Consider the following 20,098-nt stretch of genomic DNA (forward strand, 5'->3'; position numbering starts at 1 on the left):
GTACTTACTGAGAAAATCCATACCCAGAATAACGTCAAAATCCTGCATCGTTAGGACTACTAAATTAACATATAGCTCTCGGTCTGAAATTTTGACTAGTACAACCCGAAGCCACTGGTTGGACTCCATGACTTCCCCAGAAGGTAGGGTTGTCAAGAACTTGGAGTTCATGCTCTCTGTAGGCACCTGAGATTCCTTGGCAAAGGGTACTGATATAAAAGAATGGGTCGCCCCAGTATCAAATAGTACCGTAGCTAAATGCTGAAAAATAACTACTTGACCTGTTACGACCGTGGAGGCACTAGCAGCTTCCTCTTTAGTGAGGGAGAATGGAACTGGTGGGGCTTCCAACCTTCCTTGACCGAGCTGAGGTCCGTCCAGAGTTGCAGGCATGTAGTGTAACTGAGGCTTGTTCCCGTATTGCGCTGCCTGTTGCTGAGGTGCTTTGAGCTTGTTAGGACACGCCTTAGCCAGGTGTCCTTCTTGACCACACGAATAACATCCAGTCATACTCACCAGACAGACTCCTGGATGTAGTCTCCCACATTTAGGGCAGGGAGGGAACTTGGCATGCTTGTCTACTGGACCTCTCTTTTGGCTGCCTCCTGTATTCCATCATTTCCTTTTGTTATCCTTGCCCTTCCAGTACTGCTTACTTGCCTGGGGTTTCTGACTCCCTGCTGTCTTGTCTTCTATCTTGACTGGCTTGAGTTGTGTTTGTTGTGTCTTAATGCTGTTCAGATAGTGCTCAGCGACTAATGCCCTGCTGACCAGCTTTTCACCAGTCTATGGTCGGTGAGTTCCACTACTCACGTTAAATGCTATTTCTAGCCTCAGCATTCAGAGCATCAGTCTGACTCATTCTTTCTATGTACTTACTAGCTCTGGGCAGAGACGAGCTAGCCTGTTGAATCTCTTGACTGCTTCTTCTACTGGCAGGTCACCCTGTCTGAATTCTATAAACTCCTCATAATGTTTATTGGTGATCCATTGGCAGAAGAATTCTTCGTAAAACTCTGTCTTGAAGTCAGCCTAACTCATCTGGTTGGCTGCTCTCTTACTCTTAACTCTCTCCCACCACATACGAGCATCTCCAGATAGGCAGAAGGAGGCACACTTGACCTTCTCGACTTCTGGCCAGTCAAGAAGCTCCATTGTGCTCTCTAGTATCTTGAACCAAGCCTGAGCATCCCAGGGCTTAGTCGTGCCTGAGAAACTTTCTGGCTTCAGCTTCATCCACTGTATCAGATATGCTTCTTGTCTTTTAGGTGCTGTGACAACTTCCAGGACAGCTGGTGGAACCTCAGTCACCACTGGGGTCTCCACATTGATAGTTGGGGGAGTGGGAGGTACTGGTTGCTGATTTGCCATCAGATTGGCGATTACTTATTGCTGCTCTGCTACTTGTCTCTGGAGTTGAGCAACAACTTCAGAGAGATTATAATGTTCAGGCTTGAGCTGAGTTATATATATATATATATATATATATATATATATATATATATATATATTTATATAAATTTATATATATATATATATATATATATATATATATATATATATATATATATATATATATATATATATATATAAAACAAGGACTTTCTATCTTACTTAAGCACATAAAGCAAATACTTCTAAGGATTTCTCTATACTATAAATAATAAGGAAAGACATAAAAAAATAAAAGAATTTAAGTACTTTCTTACTTGAAGACGACAAGGCTGATGCTGATGTGTGTGTGATGCTGGAGAATGGAGACTGCTCTGATACCAACTTGTAATGACCCCACCCTCCTCTTACTAATTTGTGGGAGTGGGACGTTACTTAACTATATAACTTTACTTAACTAGTGTCGCTCACATATTGACAATAATACTTGAAACTCTTTGAAAACTCTAAACATGCAATTTAGTAGCAGCTGGAAACATAATAACTCATCTCAACATTCGACTCAAGTATTTATTCTCAACTAAAATATATATCAATCTGCATATGTATGTGACAGTGATACAACTCAAATAATGGAACTAATGTGCATAACAATTTAAATGGAAGAATTCTAAATACATAAAACATTCTATGAATAGACCATCAACATGAAAGAATAGTTCCAACAATGCAAGAAAGACTTAATCCACCTAAATTTCACAACTAGTCTAAAAGCAAAAATATCAATAAATTCTTTAGCAAGATCCCAAGTCTTCCATAGTCCAGACATCACACATCCATCCCGCACCTCCTTGTCGCCTTCCTTCACTATAGCTTTCCTTTTCCTTTATCTGCAGTAAGAGGAAATGCAACTATAAGCGGATGCTTAGTAAGCGCTGTCTACTCACAAAACTCAATGTGCATGTATATATATATATATCTATGCCAAAAATTAAAACTGAATGCTTTAAAAGAGAAACTGCTTATGCTCTTCTAATAGCAAAGGAATCAAAACATACTGAAATGCTAAACATGTAAGACTGCTCATCTAATAGCAAATAAACAGTAAGAAAAACTAAACAACATGCTAGAAAAGAAGAACTAAACTTGTTGATTTTTAAACCCATGAGAAACTTATTTCATTTATTCTCAAAACTTATACTCTTATACTTCAAAATAATAATCTCTTGGGCCCGGGCTTAGTACCATTGCGCGCTCCCTAATAGAAACTGAGATAGCGAGCCACCAGTCCTATGAGGGTAAAAACCTTGGTCTTACCAGGGCCGAGACCTCGGAACCGGTCACCTGGATTTGTTTAACGACAACCTCGAAAGTCGGGTACTAGCCTCTTCAAGTAAAATACTTGTTACTTGTTGATACTTCTAATAAAAGAATGCCTTATACAAAACTGCAATGCTTAAATAATTCTAAAACTGCAACGCTTAAACAATTCTAAAACTGAAATGCTTAAACAAAAATCTGCATACAATGCTTAACAAAAATTTGCATACAATGCTTATTTCTTAAAGCCGTTCACACTAAACAAAGCCAGAAAAAATGATAACTATACACGGCAGAAGCAATAAATCTGCACTGCTACTACAGGCTGTTCACGCCTGGTTACAAATCAACAAAGGACCTACAATTAATATGAACTTGGTGGCTGTTCTTGCTCAGAATTCACAAAGTAATTTGTACTAGAATTACTAAACTAGGCAGAGAAAAGATCTAAACTGCACGTTAAAGAAATAGCAATAAAAGATCTACCGAATACTCCCAAAACTAAGGCTGTTCATGCCCATTGCACAACACAAACAAACCCAAAACAGTAAGCCCCAAGGGATGTTCGTGTCCCTCTTGTAGCACAAATCAAGTTAAGCTTGCTGGAATTTTAAAACAAAACCCATGTAAAACTTGTTCAAAGCTTATACTTTTATAGAGTAACAGAAATCTTTAAGCATGCTACAGTAGAAATGCAAAGGAGAAGGCAAATCTTGAAACTATTCTTAAACCCCTAACAAAACAATTCTGTACAACATATTCCGAAAGCCAAGAAGGAAAAACTTAATCCCTAGCAACCTCAATTCGGTACAGCGTATTCCGGCAATAGAGAAAAGAAAATCGAAGCTCGAAACTACCCTTATTACAGGTGAGTAACGCTTACCTTTATTCCCTTGACTCACAGCCGAGATAGGCTTCTAGGGTTTCAGATAGCTCGAAATTTCTGGCGACTCCTCGTGTCTACATGTTCTCCTTGACGAGAGGATCGTGAGGATGTGAAAAACCCTCGGATTGACCCTTGGCCGGCCGCCGGAGACGAAGCCCTAGCTTCCTTCTTCGTTTCCGCCCAATCACCGTCGTCGCACGCGAGAGAGAGAGGAGAGGAAGGGTTAGGTCACGAGAAATTAAAAGCCTAAGTTCCTCTCTTATCTCCCTTTATAACTAGGATATTCTGTTATCTATTACTATTTAAATTACTTTCGTCCTTTCTTTGATCAGCACGACCCTGCTGGGTTCCTGGTCATCCGAAACAACTTAAGATTTTGCTTAACTAGAGGTCTCCGGTTCGATCCTCGGCCCGACCTCTTTTTGCCTCAAATTCGTTTCTTTTGGTAAAAATACCAAACGAACTCCGAAAATTACATAAAAATACTCTAAAAATTTCTAAAAATCTCTAGAATATTTCTAAAGCATTTCTAAATATTTTTAAGTACTATTAGGACTAGCAATGAGGAAATTTGGGTTATTACAGGTTTGTTCCTTTCCATCTTGGTCGTGAGCTACTGTTTATAATTTATAAAGAACCGATAACACGATCTTCTATGTGTGACACCACACACTATGTTATATACAATATAAATTAATTGAACATCTACATTTGGTATATATAAATGTAGACCCTTGACCAATGTGATTCTTATAAATGTTTATATAAAAGCTAGACTTTTAGTATACACTCCAACACTTTGGACATTTTCGATGGGCAATCCACTAAATTTGAATCTCGAATACAAAGTATGAGGAAAGTATAGCACCCTACACTTCCTTTGAGGAATAAAGTAATTGCTTAAAATAAACATTACCAACATAGGGATGAAGAAATCATTAGCTTAGGAGTTGGAGTTGGTTTGTCTGCAGCAGTCAGGTGAAACAACATTGTAGGACAGTAGTACAAGTTGGAGCAGCCAAACTATCGAGAATGAGCGTAGTAAAGTTGTTCTTTGAATGTTGGCCAAATGGTCCTGTTAAACACTATTGAGGCGCCTCCAAAGGTTTAGAGTGCCTCCAACGACACTTATCCAATACAAAGACTTCGATCTTTATTTGTGCGAGGGTGCCTCCATCAACTCTTAGGCACCTCCAATGCACTCTGAGGTGTCTTCAATGTACTCTGAGGTGCCTCTAATGCGCTCCGAGGTGCACCCCCACAGTGAAACCTTATCTTTGAAACTTATCTATGCGAGGATGCCTCCGGGGGTCAAGGTGCCTTCATTCATCTTCGAGGTGCCTCTAGTCAGCTCCGAGTCACCTTGAGCACTATTTATCTAAGGCTAAATCTTCCACTTTGTTTCTACAAGACATGTTAGTCCAAACAACAAAAGGTAACCTACCAAATAGAGTTAGTACATTGAAAATAAGATATATGAATTAGATCTTATTTTCCCAAGACCAGGATATAGTCATGGTTTCAACTTAAACTTCTAAAATATATTTAAGTTAGATCAATGCCTACAACCCCACTAGGTTCATCCTCATTGGATCACTCTCCTCTAGTTGTATACTTGACTTTACTTGTCAAACTAGTCACTTAGTAGACTTCTTACCTGCCTAACCTTCAGTTAGGACTTACCCTTGTTAGTCATCTAATCCTGACTAGACTTCTCTCTTTTAACCATCAAGTCCTATTTGGATTTGACCTGACATTGGTATATTATCAAACATTGAAACCTTAGAGGTTGATTGCACTAACACATTTAACCCAGGATTTTGATATATCACTAAGGTTAAAGTTAGATTAGTTGCGATCTAACAAGTTATGCCAAGTTTACAGGTGCAAGTTACTTGACAGGTGTTTCAGTCCTAGTTGTGAACCAGGTAGTGACTAAGCCCTAGTGGATCACTAGGAATCTAAAGTTCTGGTCATGAATCATGCATGAGCTAAGTCTTGGTTGAGACCAAGAAACAAATTCCTAGCTAGGTCCTAAGTGAAATAAGTCCAAGTAATTAAGGTTTGGCGAATAAATTTCAAGTTGGGTGCTAGGTGAATCAAGTCCAAGTGTGTGGAATCAACTGGAAGTTGATTTCTTGGCAAAATGTCTAGGTGTGTAGAATCAGATGGAAACTAATTGCTTGGCAAAACCTAACTGGATGGGTCAAATCTAGTCAAATGCTAGTAGATTTACATTTTATGTCATATGCATTACATGTAACCATTGCAAGGAAGCATGTTAGACAGTTCCAAGCAATCGGATGGAATATGGGGGTGATTGATTGGTATTAACTCTCAACAAAGGGATTTCGGAGGGTCTAGGCGACCGTATACAATCTAGGCAACTAGGTATATGGGAGATTTGAGCAACTTCCAAACAAACAAGAGATGGTGTTATAGAAATCCAAATAAGATGGGCAAGATGAATTTTGACCTCTGCCCAAGTGACAGGAGGGTCTACAGGGGACAATAGAGCTTCGTTGACGTTATCTTACATGTAACCATGTCAGCACCTACATAAGCGACTAGGGGAGTTTTATATAAGGAGTTTCGAGGCAGAGCTTGAAATTCACTCATTCACTCATCTCTTAGCCTTTTATGCTCTTGGTCAAAGTGCTCCTTCACCTTCTATGCTAGACAAACAATAACTTATGATTTATTTCTGATCGGCAACACCTAGAGTAATTTTTTTATTTGTCTTAGTGTTACCTTATTTGTTTATTGTACTTAAGTTTTTAAGATTTTTTTAAGGTTTCTCCACTTAGAATAAATTAGAAATAAGAATTACATTTAACTATTGTGCGTCTATACTTCTAGTTTAATTGATCAATTTGTATGCTTAAACTATTAGCTAAATCTATTGCATGCTTCTATTGCCTTTGTCTTATTTGATTGAATCAGTCTAAGTTTATTTTATGTCCTCTATGCCTACTTTGATTAATTCAATTGCTTTAATTATTATCTTCTCATTTTTTTAAAAAAATTCTTAACACTATTCACCCCCCGTCTCTATCATCGACATCGATCCTACATCTATGTGGCTCAATACACAAAAACATGTTAATCTAGGTATTTGTGAGATGCAAAGGCCGCCTAAATCTAAAGGTTAATGAATTCTAAGTTAGAGCCTAGGCTAGTTCCTTTTGTATGTAAGTAAATAAAATATCATGTACACTAGTATATAAGAAATCTTATTTTACTAAACACATTCCTAATCGTCTCTTTAAAGTGCTGATTTCAGCCTCAAGTAGGGGCTTAGCGAATATGTTAGACATGTTTGATTTTAATTCAACATAGTCGAGTATAATATTTCTTTTGTCTATATGGTCCCTAACAAAGTGATGTTTAACTTTGATGTATTTTGTTCTTGAATGATGCACAAGTTTTTTGGTTAAGTTTATTGAACTTATATTATCAATAAATATTTTGACATTGTTATAGTTTAATTCAAAATCTTTTAATGTATGCATCATTTATAAAAGTTGTACTACATATTCTCTCATTTCTATATATTTTGCCTTAGTTGTTGATAATGCAATATAATGTTACTTTCTACTAAATCAACTAACTAAAGATGGTTCCAAAAATTGGTAGCAACCACTTTTGTTTTTTCTATGAATTTATAGTTAGCATAGTTTGAGTTAGAAAAACCTCTAAGTTCAAAACTATTTGTCCTAGGATACAACATTCCTACATTTAATGTTCTTTTAAGATATCTAATTATTATTTTAATAGATATTAAATGAGATTCTTTAGCACAAGATTGATATCTTGCATACATACCTACTACAAATAGTATGCTAGGTCTACTAGCAGTTAGGTAAAGAAAACTTCCTATTGTACTTCTATAATACTTTAGTTCTCCAGACTTTCCTTTTGGGTCATTATTTAACATAATATTTGTGGCCAAAGGTGTTTTTATTTCTTTATTATTTTTCATTCCAAATTTTTTAATTAATTCTTTGGTATATTTGTTTTGGTGCACATAGTTTTCTTCCTTTATTTGTTTTATTTGTAAGCCTAAAAAGAATGATTGTTCTTCTACTAAACTCATTCTAAATTATTTTTCCATTAGATTTATAAATTTTTTTTAAAATTCAGTATTGGTTGATCTAAATACTATATTATCAACGTAGATTTGTGCTATAAATATATCATTTTCATTTGTTTTGACAAATAATGTAGCATCAATTTGACCTTGTTTAAAATTCTTTTAGGTAAGTTGATAACCTTTTATACCAGGCCTTATGAGCTTGTTTTAAATCATATAATACCTTTTTTTTTAATTTAAATAGATGGTTAAGGTGTTCAAATCATGGTGGTTGACCTATGTAAATTTCTTCTTTTATAAAATCATTTAGAAATATGAATTTAACATCAATTTGATATAGTTTGAATCTTTCATGTGATGGGTAGGCTAGCAATATTCTAATGGATTCAAATTTGACCATTGGTACATAAGTTTTATTATAGTCTATATCTTCTACTTGACTAAACTCTCTAGTTACTAAGTGAGCTTTATTTCTTATGATATTTCTTTTATCATCTAATTTCCTTTAGGAAAAAATCAAGTTTTTTATATATTTTTTTTATTTTTTGGAGGGTTGTTATTGGAAAAATAATTTTATTAGATTTTCTAGAATTTTAGAAAATTTTTAGGAGTTAAACAGATTTCGTACACTATATGTAAAGGGATATATTTATTAGGATTTTTGGAAGTTTGGGAATTGATTATAATTTAAAACCCTAAGCATTATTTCCACCCGATTCCCTTATTCTTCTCACGATTCTTCTCAACCTCCTGTGCCCTGCATCTTGCCACCGCTCCCTCAACCTCCCTCTTGCGTATCTGCTCGGCACCACTGGTCGACGCTACGCCACCCACCGACTAAGCACCAAGTCGCTCAGATAGTGAGACGCTGACGCCTTGCGCGACCTGCAGACGCTCTACGCGGACTGCCACCGTCGTTTGACACCATTGCGGCCCCTTCTCAGCGTGACGCCGGTACGGCGACACCACAGGCCACTGTCGTCGTGGGAGTAGACGTCTCCCCTTCTCTGTGTGAGGCAGCTCGTCATCGTTACAGGCCACAGTTGACGCGAGAGCTAATGCCGCTGCTCTCTCTCATTGCCTGCTTCGATCTGTAAGCATAGGGCCATTGCCGCCAGTCCATCTCCGACCAAAAGAAGGTATGAGGTGTCGTTTATCCCTATTTCTCTTCCCCAATCTCATTGTCGTCGTTTGTCTTTCTCCCCCGATCGACGCCGACACCCATTCCTTCTTCGGCAGACTACCGACGAACTACCTTGAGCTGGCATCTTTCAGAGCCGCTTCTTTATTTACTACCATGCAGCGAGGGAGACAGGCACAACTCCATGCACACCTGAACTGCTAGCCGGAGATCTATCCTCTCTTCAGTTTAGGGAGGAGGAAAAATCCACTGGGATACCATCTTCTCATCAGATCTGAGGTGGAGAGTTCTTTCTTCATGGTAGCATTCAATTTCTTCATTGAACAGACTGCTGATTGGAAATAAGGTGAGATCTGTTTGGTATCAGATAGATACAGATTTGAAGTCATTTTTGTGTTAGATTGTTATCTAGTTGATGATGAGGAGATGTGTTTAGGATTGAAATTGTTTTTATAGAATTGAATTCATTCTATCTGCATTGTTTTCATTAATTAGGGGTTGATGGTGATTGGTTGATTTGGGTAAGGGATATCAGATTAACAGGGAGATTATTTTTGGATTTGGAATCTACCAATGTCTAATTGGTTAAGGGATAAATGTATGATAGTTAATGTAAATGGTGAGAGTTAAATCTAATTGGATTACTGAATTTGGTTAATGATTAGATCTGGTGGTTAGCTATTGATCATGGGGATGAAATGATTGAATGATTGCTGGATTTAGTTGTATTATGAAGATGATGGGAAAACCCTCTCATTCTTCTTTGCCTCGTTCCCCTCTTCCATCCGTGGCCGACGGGCCATCGCCGATTTCCTCATTTTCCTTCCCTCTCTTCTGTTCCTCTCACTCCCAGCAGCACCCGTCTACAGATCTGTGATACTGAGTTGAAAGATACTTCCCCTCTATTCTCTCCGATTAGTTTTGCTTATCGGGTACCACTTGTATCGTCTTTTAATTAATTTGACGATTTCGTTCTTGTTCTTGCTTTTCTCCGGAAATTTTTCGGTCTCTTCATTCACGGTAATGCTTCCTTCTGTTATTCTTTCAGATTGGTTCTCTAGTCCAGCTGGATGTATTGTCAGTGATAGTTTCATGTCTACGGTTCCATGCTTGTTCAATTTGTGTGTGGGGAAGATTACAACTGCTATAATACATGGTCAGTGCTGAAAGTATTAGTTCTTTAACCTTATTATCTTTTTGGTTGAACGTGATAAAATTGCTTATTGGACGCTTCTATGTCTCAGGACATGAATTAACAGAGGACATAATTGAACTTCCGCCAGACTTGTTTGATAATTTAGTGAGGAACCTTTCTCCTTTGGCACTGCAAAATATACATGAATTTCGAGAAAGGTGACAGTCCTCAATCTTAGTAAAGTATTTCCTTGTGGCATAGCTAATTTTTGCTCGAAGTTAACATTTCATAGTGCCGTTTATTTTCTCTTCTTTATATTTTTCTAACTATATGAACAACGATTTTCCTTACCTGTGTTCTTTTTGTGCATTATATGCCATTACTCAACCATGGTAGAAAACACAAGGAAATTCTTTATTCTCAATACAAAAGGGAACTACTTAAAGGAGATTTTATTTTAAGAGTTATCTTAAATTTTCCATTAATTTAGATATTTTATTAATTGTATTCAAGACAAGAATGTGAATGCATTTATTTTTTTATTTAATTCGAGATCCTATCTTGGAATGGTAATGGGTAATATAATTAGAACATTGGATTGTAAGACCATTTTTTTTTAAATGTCAACTATATTTTTTATGTATTAATTTTCATTAAATTTTTTGTCTAGCAATTTTAATATTTTTTATCCTATTAAAGTTATTTACATAACTAATATCAAAACAACACATCTTAAGAACACTTGTTTTCTTAAAAAATATTATAGCACACATGACTATTAAAAACAATTAAGGGGTGCTTGGTATAGATTACTCAATCGGAATGGTAATGGGTTTGATTGAGAGGTTAATCACAATGGGAATCAGTAATTGAATTGTTGGTGCTTGGTATAAATATTGGAATGAGTGTTAATGTGATTGATGTTGCTTGGTACAAATGAAAGTATGCAATGAGAATCAATCAAATTTCCAATTTTACCCTTACCATTAAACAATACAAGAAAAGCTGTAACAATCACCGGAATATGATCAACACAGTACAAATAATGGACCTACAAAAAAAACTCGCGGACAATTACATACATATTGTAGTTTTTAATCAAAAATAAAAAAATAAACATATCTTATTGTTTGTTTTTTTATTTTTTATTTTTTAAAAAAGGTAAGCAAGTCGTAATTGTTTAAAAAAAACTTCTATTAAGCCATATATCTCAAGCATGGTAGCTATATTTCGAGGGCATATTATCCATATATCACAGTACTAGTGAACACAGCACATATCTCCAAAATAAACCATTGTCAGTAATTAACCATTGTTTGAACACAACATTAGTTAACAAACCAAATCTTCAACAGACTATAATTCTGTTGAATGCCTTATCCTAAACAAAAGATACACCACCATCCTAAAAGTACATAAAACAATCAATTAATTGAAGGGTAGCTAGGCAGTCATTCAAAACCCGATTACTAAACAAGATAAGTTGATGAAATGTTTCCAGAATTTTCAAAACCAGCATATTCAAAATCTATAATTACAAGCAACTGAGCACAAAATCTTCTACTTCAGATGGATCCAAACTGGACAATAACTCAATTTTCACAGCATCTTCACAAATTGCTTGAGCAACCTTGTACTTGTTCTTCCCAACAAACCCGTGCTTATCCAACATCTCAAGAACTTGTAGCATTTTAGAAGATTTATCCTGAACCCAAGTTGACATAGACTCAAGGTGTGAGCTAACATTTTGCATAAAACCATCTACTCCATCATGGTTTAACATACCGAGCCGTTTCGCCCGAAACTCACGGATTTTACTGTTTCGATAGGGGACCAGCATCGGCACGCGACCAACATAGCACCCGCGCATGAAGTCAGATCGTCATCGCATGCGTCCAGTTGCGGCACAGTGCAATATCCAGCATCTACCAAATAATAACAACTTATATCAAGGAAAATAAAGTAAATGCAAGTATTCCGTAAAATTAAAAAAAAAACATTAAACTTGAAAGTATAAAACAATTACTATTTACCTTGGGTGACTTGCTAGATGGTCTACTGTTGACATCATGAAGAACCCGACCATCATGAGTAGAACCTTCCCAACCAAGTAACACATATATAAATTGCATATTTGGGGAGCACACTCCAACACATTTGTAGCAACCCCCCCTTTTTTGTGGGATAATGTTATTTTTCTTCTTTAGGGGGTGTTATTGGGATAAAAGTACCGTCTAAAGCACTTAAACAACCCTGTAATATTCATAGAGTTGAATGAAAAATATTTTAAAAGATGAACCAGAGGTGATTAAAAAAATGTTACCTTAATGATTTCCACCTATTTTCTTTGCGGTCATCGCGTACTAGCTCAGGTTTCTTTAGCAATATGTGGTGCAGTTGTATAATTGCTCGAAGACAGAGATTGAATTGACAACTAACTGTTTAGGACTTCGTCCAAAAAGAAGGCTTATTGTTCTACTTTTTTTTATGGTGTGCCAACATGTAGATAAATGAGGCCATAATTTCCTCAATGGTTGCATTTTTTGTGGCTTTTAAACTCCCAAAGTCTCGTACTATATCACATAATATCATAAATGTTCTCCTATCCATTCGAAGTTCACTAACACATATTTCATCACTCTCTTTTGCATGGCTAAACATCCATTTCACACACGCAATCCGTTTGCCTTCCTTTTTAATTGACGAATCTTACTTTGATGAGAGGCAAGAATTGCGATTTGATAAAGTATGAGAACCAAACAAACCACGAGCATTCCATACATATTCCACAAAGTGCACATTAATCTACGTCTTCTATTTGTTAAAAGGAGGTTGTGCCATCTTATCTACATCACATAAGAATCAAAATCACGCAGCAGGCAGTAGAGGGAAAAACACAAAACACATAAATAGCAAATATCCAACACACCACCAGCCACCGTAACTCACAACACACATACACACAAAAGAAGAAAAAAGACCAGCAGCCCTTAGAATGCCAAAAAAAATAAAAAAACTGGGGATCCAACACACACTGTCTTAACACAGGAAAACTAATCAACAAACTTCATCTTTAGATATAAACCATTCTAAAAAAGAGAACTCACATGAACAAGTATAAGAATTCACAAACAACTTGTCAAATATGCCACCGATTGCGAGGATTTCTACTATGTTGCAGATCTTCAACGATCATCCTTGAGAGACAACTGTCTGATAGAGACGAAGGATTTTTGGCAGAAGTGAGCAGTTGAAAAAATGTGGCACCGATTGAGTCGAAGAGGCGAATGATTCTTGAAGAAAGTGAGGTAACGATTTTGGGCAGAAGCATTCGAAGGAGGCGAATGATTTTAGGGAAGAAGCAGTCGAAGAGGGAACGATTTTAGGGCAGAAGCAAGAAGCAGTCGAGGATAATGGGTTGAGAAGGATTTTTCTGTCAAAAAATGATGGGTTCGATTGAGGAGGGTAATGAGTTTTGCGATTAAATTGCAGGAATCATTACTTTATTTTGATTCCTATTGACCCTTTCCAAGCAGCATAAATGGGAATCGGATATGGTTCATTTCCATTCCTAATCCCTAAACCCCCTTACCGAGCGCCCCCTTAGTTTCAAAATCATTCTGTGACACTAAACTTAGCATCTAAATAAGTCCAATCTATAAAGTTTCATCAAGTATCAAAATAATAAGAACTCTTGAATTATATATAGGTTTATCAAGGAATTTATCATCTTTATCATCACTATTTTTGTTTCCTCTTGTTTTATCTTAATTCATTGTCTTAACACTTTAATCCTAAGTCATCGAAATCTGTAATGACTTATTTTCTTTATCCTTGTGACCATTACGTGTCTCTCGGACATCATCATCAAGTACTCTAAGCCAATCTTTTTTTATCTAGTTATTTTGTTACACTAAACTGTTATCCATTCATCAACCAATGACAATTCTTTAGATAGTGATATTCTTGTATGCTTGTTTCCTAATTTCTTTGCCTTTCAGTTTTGTAGTGCATGACAAATACTTAGTCATTCAACTTCTTCTAATGCAATCAATTTCTCTTTTTTAGGTGAACCTAAAAGGTCGAGGTAAGTAAGAAATATCGATGGGTGATAGAAAAATAAATTAAAAAAAAAAAATACTTGCTTAAATGCACCCTAATTTGTTCACTCTTAACTGCAAGTTAAACTTAGGGGGCGTTTGGTTTAGGGTAATAGGAGTGGGGAATGAGAATGAGAATCATTGATTCCCATTGTTAATGTTTGGATTATAGGAATAGGAATACAAATAAGGGAATGAATCCTTGAAATTGGGTAATAACTCATTCCCATGTACCCCCCTTCAATGAGTCATTACCCTATTTTTATCAATCAAAATATTCCCTTATTCCAAAAATACCCTTGACTTAAAACTAAAATTTTCTCCATTAATATCAAATATCAAAATATATTTATTTATTTTTTCTTTCATATCACTTATCTCTCCTTATTCTCTCTCATTATATTTTCTCTCTCATCATAGTTTCTCTTATCATTTTATCACACACTTTCTCTCTCCTTAATCTCTCCTATCACACTTTCTTTCCTCTTTTTTTGTCATTACACTTTCTCTCTCATCATACTTTCTCTCTCCTCAATCTCTTCCATCGCATTCTCTTCCTTTTTTTTCCTCATCACACTTTCTCTCTCATCATGCTTTCTCTCTCCTCAATCTCTCCCATTACACTTTTTTTTTCTCATCACACTTTCTCTCTCATCATACTTTCTCTCTCCTCAATCTCTCTTATCACACTTCCTCCTTTTTTTCCTCAACACACTGTCTCTCTCATCATACTTTCTCTCTCCTCAATCTCTCTTATCACACTTACTCCTTTCTTTTTTTTTTTTTTGAGAACATGGGTTCGAGTCCGCAGGGCAACGGGGATTTATTCCCTATCCCTGTGCAAAAAGTCTCGGCCCACTGCGTACTTGCCACCGAGCTACCGTGATTTACCTCCCTCGTGATGACCCTGGGCAGGGTGCGGCGGGGGCCCTGAGGGCGAGGGTTTCGTCTTTTGCCACACTTACTCCTTTTTTCCTCAACACACTTTCTCTCTCATCATACTTTCTCTCTCATCATACTTTCTCTCTCCTCAATCTCTCTCATGACACACTCTCTCCTCATTTTTTTTCTCACTATATTTTCTCTCTCTTCATCCTCTCCTATCATACTTTCTCTCACATCATATTTTCTCTCACATCATATTTTCTCTCCAATCACACTCTCTTTTTTCATTTTCTCTCATCACACTTTCTCTCTCTTCATTCTTTCTTATCACACTTTCTCTCTCATAATACTTTCTCTCTCATCATTCTCTTTCATCATATTTTTCTCTCACATTCATCTTTCTCTCACATCTAATTTTTTCTCTTATTTTCCTTTAAGGGTAAAAAAGGAAACTTTGATTTATTTCGATAGAAGATATACAACTAACCAAACATTGCTTTTAAGAGTGATATCCATGCTCATACCCATTCCCATTCCACAATACAATGATTCCCATTCCGATTCCTATTCCTAGGAAAGAACCAAACGCCCCCTTAAGGTATGAATTGAGGCCTTTACACCTCTAGATAATCATCCTAATAAGAATCCTACTATTGAGGTGGAAGTATTGTATCTCTTGTAATAGCTGCAGCGTTAATTCAAATAATCCCTTAGCTACTTTAATAATTTTAATTTGCATAGTTATTTTCTTATAATCTAATCCACAATAGTAGTTTGAAATAAAAAATTTCATGCAAATTTGATTAGAAATATATGAAATCAGCATATAGACCAAAACATGTAAGTAAATGAAAAATCAGAGAAACATATTCTCCCCTTAATGCAAGCTTCCCCTTAAATAAGACAATGCCGCTCTTCCTTCTTAGATGCTTCTTCTTGTTAAGAGAGATTCTTCATTATAATAACTTTCATTTTGATCATATATAAACAAATGCATAAGAAGTTTCTCTTTGCTGCACCAACTAATAGAGTTAACAATATATTGATGAAACAACATATACACTATGTCCTGACGTAGACATGGATTGGTTGTTCAGTTGAGTGAACACAATATCAGTTGGGTTCCTACTTCAGTAGACTACTGTAACTTGTAATGCTCAAAAGCAAAAATTTGTTGAAAAATCTATGTACATTGAAAATTTATGATTTTTTTTCTAGAGATATGTATTATTGTAAGATCTAATAGAGAAAAATATTTTTGAATATAAAATCTTTATATTTTTGAAAATTGATGCAAATTTGAAAATAGTTTGAAATTTTGGTGCTATTATCTAACTTAATTCCAATATCACATACATAATACTTATGATTTCCAACAAGTAACTAATCACATGTATCTACAAAAGAAAGGATAACTTATAAGATATAAAATCTTAATTAAATTAAAAGACCACTTATAATCTTTGCAACAACTATATAAATGCTTGTATCAAGCATAAGAATAACAAATGAAAGTGCAATAGATAATACAATAAAGCCATACATAACCAAATAAATCAATAAGTCAACTAAATCAAACATGCAAAGGAAATAGTTCTTAGCATGATGATACTCTAGTACTCCTCAATACTAATCATTGGTTGGGGGTTGCTATTGTAAATTCTAATTACAAAGCATATCTATCATTTATTGTCGTTGATCCTCCTCCCTCTAGCGGAAGTCATAGAATTCGTAATGAAATTCACCGATCTAGCGAAGTCCGCTGCTTTCAATCGAATGCACTATAAATTCTTTCTCAAGTTGTGCAAGCCTTTCTTACAGTCAAAGAGGGCATGTTGGTTTTTGCCAATTGTAATATCTCTTAGTCTCCCTCATCTTGTTCTTCCATGGATTCCTTCCATATAACTGTTTGATCGTCCATTTCCATTAATGTTGGGAATAATTGCTTTGTTTCTACCTGTCCTTTCTAATATCTATGTCCATGGATGTAAGAAATGTAGGGTTGATGCCAGAAAGTAAATTCAATGAACCTTTCTATAGAAACTTTTTTTTGTTGAGGTCGTTTGAAGCACTTTAGAACATAGAACACAATGAGATAAACAATTAAAGTAGGCTGTGAATGTAGGTTGAGAATATGTTGTTGTTCCAACTGGCTTTGCTTCTCTATTTATAGTGATAGTGTGTGGAACTTTAGTCGACTCAACGTTCCTTATCAAGTCAATTGAAACATTGATTTTAGAACTCTATCTGGAATGATTTTTTCTTATCAAGTCAACTCAAAGTGCATCCAGTCGACTTGATCTCTACCAATCAACTAGTCAACTCACTTAACTAGATAAGTCTTTGGTCATTTCTTTTAATGTCTTTAGTTAAGTCAACCATAACTTCTTGACTATCTCTTTACATGACTATGTCTCCAATCAATTTGATTAACCATTAGTTGAATCACTTGGATAATCCTAAGGAAATTTCAATGTTCACAATTATAATGGACTTAAAACACCTCATCCGACCCAAATCTCATAGACACGAACCTTATCTTGTAAAAACAATGTCTTACAATCAGGGTTTGAACTGCCGAGCCGTGCTGCCTAAAATCGTCGGAATTTACGGTGAGGAAGCGAAACTAACACAGCAAGCGGACAAATTTCGCCTTTGTCATCTGCAAACGATTGACACCTTTGTGCCGCTGGAAGCGTCGCGGGACACTTCTAGTGGCGCCACGAAGCGCCGCGCAACACCTCCGTTGCCCTCGAAAGCGTCTCGCGATGCCTCCGCCACCAACGGAGGTGTCGCGTAAGCAGCGGTAGTAGGACTTGCGACTCGTGGGATCACTGTTGCAAAAAGAAAAAAAGAATTAATTAATTAAACAATTCCCAACTAGAGTGTGATATTTTGAATAGACTTTTATAAACCCTAATTAAATTATCCCTATAAAATATATAAAAATATATTTAAAATTTTAAAAAATAAAAAATAAAAAATTATTAATTGATATTATAAAAATTCTTTTTTACCGTTTCAAATTTATTTAAAAATTTTAATTTTTTTTAAAATTCTAATAAATTATATTTATATTCTCATATATTTTTTATATTTTTTTATATTTTTTTACTATTTAATTGATATTTTGATTTTTTTACTATTTTAAATATATAAGATTTAAACTAATAATTAATTAAATGAATAAACAATTAATTTATATAATTATGATATATCAATTTTAATTTGAGTAATTAATACATCTTTAAAGAAAATTATATTTAATTATTTTTTCTAAGCATATTAAGTTGTTCAAACAACTTATATAAAATCAATATACAATTTATTTTTAAATTATACACAATAAACATATTTATCTAATAATTACTATATATAAATAAAAAAAAAATATCGAAACTGTATTGACACGGCACGATACGATACCAAAATCGTATCGTTCCGGTCTGAGATCGAAACCTCGACACGGGTCAAAATTTTAAACCATGCTTACGATCATTCCGGCTGATTCAAATTACAAAGAGACGAAAATTATCAATTGGACAATTGACTTAGGCACTGAGCTCTCATTTTGTTGACTCAGTCTAGAGAGAATACTTTTGTTTCTAAGCAAAAAGCTACAGTCAACCACTAAATTGACTCAACTATCTAGTCAATTGAGAAACCCTATGTTCTATTGAATCTGCTTGACTTTGAGTTTTTTTATTTTTTTGTTGACTTCGACCTACAACACTTAATCTCTGGTAGACACTTAAGTAGAAAAATCTTTTTAAAATACTCAAAATGACTTTTTGTCATTATTCATCTCACATGTCCTCATGCCGATAATGCTCCTTCCTTAAGTTCTTTTTGACAAGCCTCTAGCCTTGTATAGTAGCAAGCTTCCTAAGCTTGACTTGCTTTCGAGTCCTACCTTCGAGCTTTTTACTCCTTCAGGACTTCATCGTTTGCCAAGGACTTATCGGTCCTTTGTCAATGCATGTTGGATTTTTCCACATCTATTATGATTTCATTCCTTGAGACTTTATCATTTGCCAAGAACGTCTTGAACTTTTGCTAATGCCTATTGGATTTTTCCACATTTGCACAAGACTTCTTCATTTGCTTAGGATCTTGGACTTCTTCTAACATTTGTTGGATTTTCACTCCTTTGGGACTTCTGCACATGCCAAGTGTTAGGATTGATGTCACGGTTAGAGGGAGTGTGAATAACGCGTGGATTTTGTTTGCCTATGATCAATACACAACAAAAATTAATAAAATAACAAACATAAGTAAACAATTCAAAACTCTTTATTTCTACTCTACGACATATGATCCGTCAATGGATCACTCTTGGTAACACCACTATATTTTCTCTTTCTTTGGACACTTTCTATAGGCAGATAAATATCTTACAGTTCTCTTCTTTTAGAGTATATACAAGAGACACACATATGTAAGAATACAACCAAATAATAAAAATAAAAGAATTGAAATTACAAATGAAATTGAAATGATTACTTTCAATCGTTGTAGGTTGCTCATGACGACCCTAAAATGCGATAACACTCTCCTTGTAGCCGATCACATTATTTTGAAATGATCATGAGATCAACTTATATAGTCCTTCTATATGTGAGCCATTAGTCAAGTGCTTCATATCAATGGATTTCTATCTTTTCATCAATCAACTCCTTTATGACATGTAACCTATTTTGTGTAAATTGGATCAGTTCTTTAGTTGTCTAGTTCATTTGTTGATTGGACTAGATAAAACCATCATCTAATCATTTGCTTCACTGTGTCATCAGTTGATTGAAGTGCACTAGTTGACTGACCAAGTCTACAAAACTTTCGGTTCATTAGCATTTTAGCCAGAGTCAATTTTAGAGTCCTGAATCCGTCTAAATCACAGCTTTGTGGTTTTGATTCACTAGGCGATTGCAACTTCTACTCTAGTTGACTGCCATTCTAACTTCAGCCATACCAACATTGAGTCACTACCATGCCAAGAGAATTTGTCTTTGGGACTTTCCATTTTCCTTGTGCACATCGATCGTGACTTATCAACACTTAAACTTTGCCTAATATCAAATTGACCGAAACATACTAGGACTTCACATGCCTAGAGAGTCCTTGTCCTTGGAACTTCACTCATTGCCCA

At 35.4% G+C, this 20,098-nt stretch overlaps 1 protein-coding gene across 6 annotated transcripts in view; it reads left to right on the plus strand.

Annotated features, from left to right (window-relative positions):
- Nucleotides 1-8,383: 8,383 nt before the first annotated feature.
- Nucleotides 8,384-20,098, plus strand: part of LOC122025621 — a 133,976-nt gene continuing 122,261 nt past the window's right edge. For 3 of the 6 annotated variants that reach the window (XR_006123781.1, XR_006123782.1, XM_042584457.1), the window contains exons 1-4: nucleotides 8,385-8,830; nucleotides 8,931-9,178; nucleotides 9,881-9,988; nucleotides 10,077-10,185. Coding sequence is in view for 2 of the 6 variants with exons in the window: in XM_042584457.1 (XP_042440391.1) it covers nucleotides 9,925-9,988; nucleotides 10,077-10,185 (173 nt within the window). In the remaining 4 variants the exon portion in view is untranslated. Of the gene's footprint in view, nucleotides 8,831-8,930; nucleotides 9,179-9,880; nucleotides 9,989-10,076; nucleotides 10,186-20,098 lie in introns of all 6 variants that reach the window. The other 3 variants (XR_006123779.1, XR_006123780.1, XM_042584456.1) reach the window with 2 other exon arrangements.

The sequence above is a fragment of the Zingiber officinale genome, chromosome 9B (genome assembly GCF_018446385.1).
Source record: "Zingiber officinale cultivar Zhangliang chromosome 9B, Zo_v1.1, whole genome shotgun sequence".
In the NCBI taxonomy this organism is placed as follows: Eukaryota; Viridiplantae; Streptophyta; class Magnoliopsida; order Zingiberales; family Zingiberaceae; genus Zingiber; species Zingiber officinale.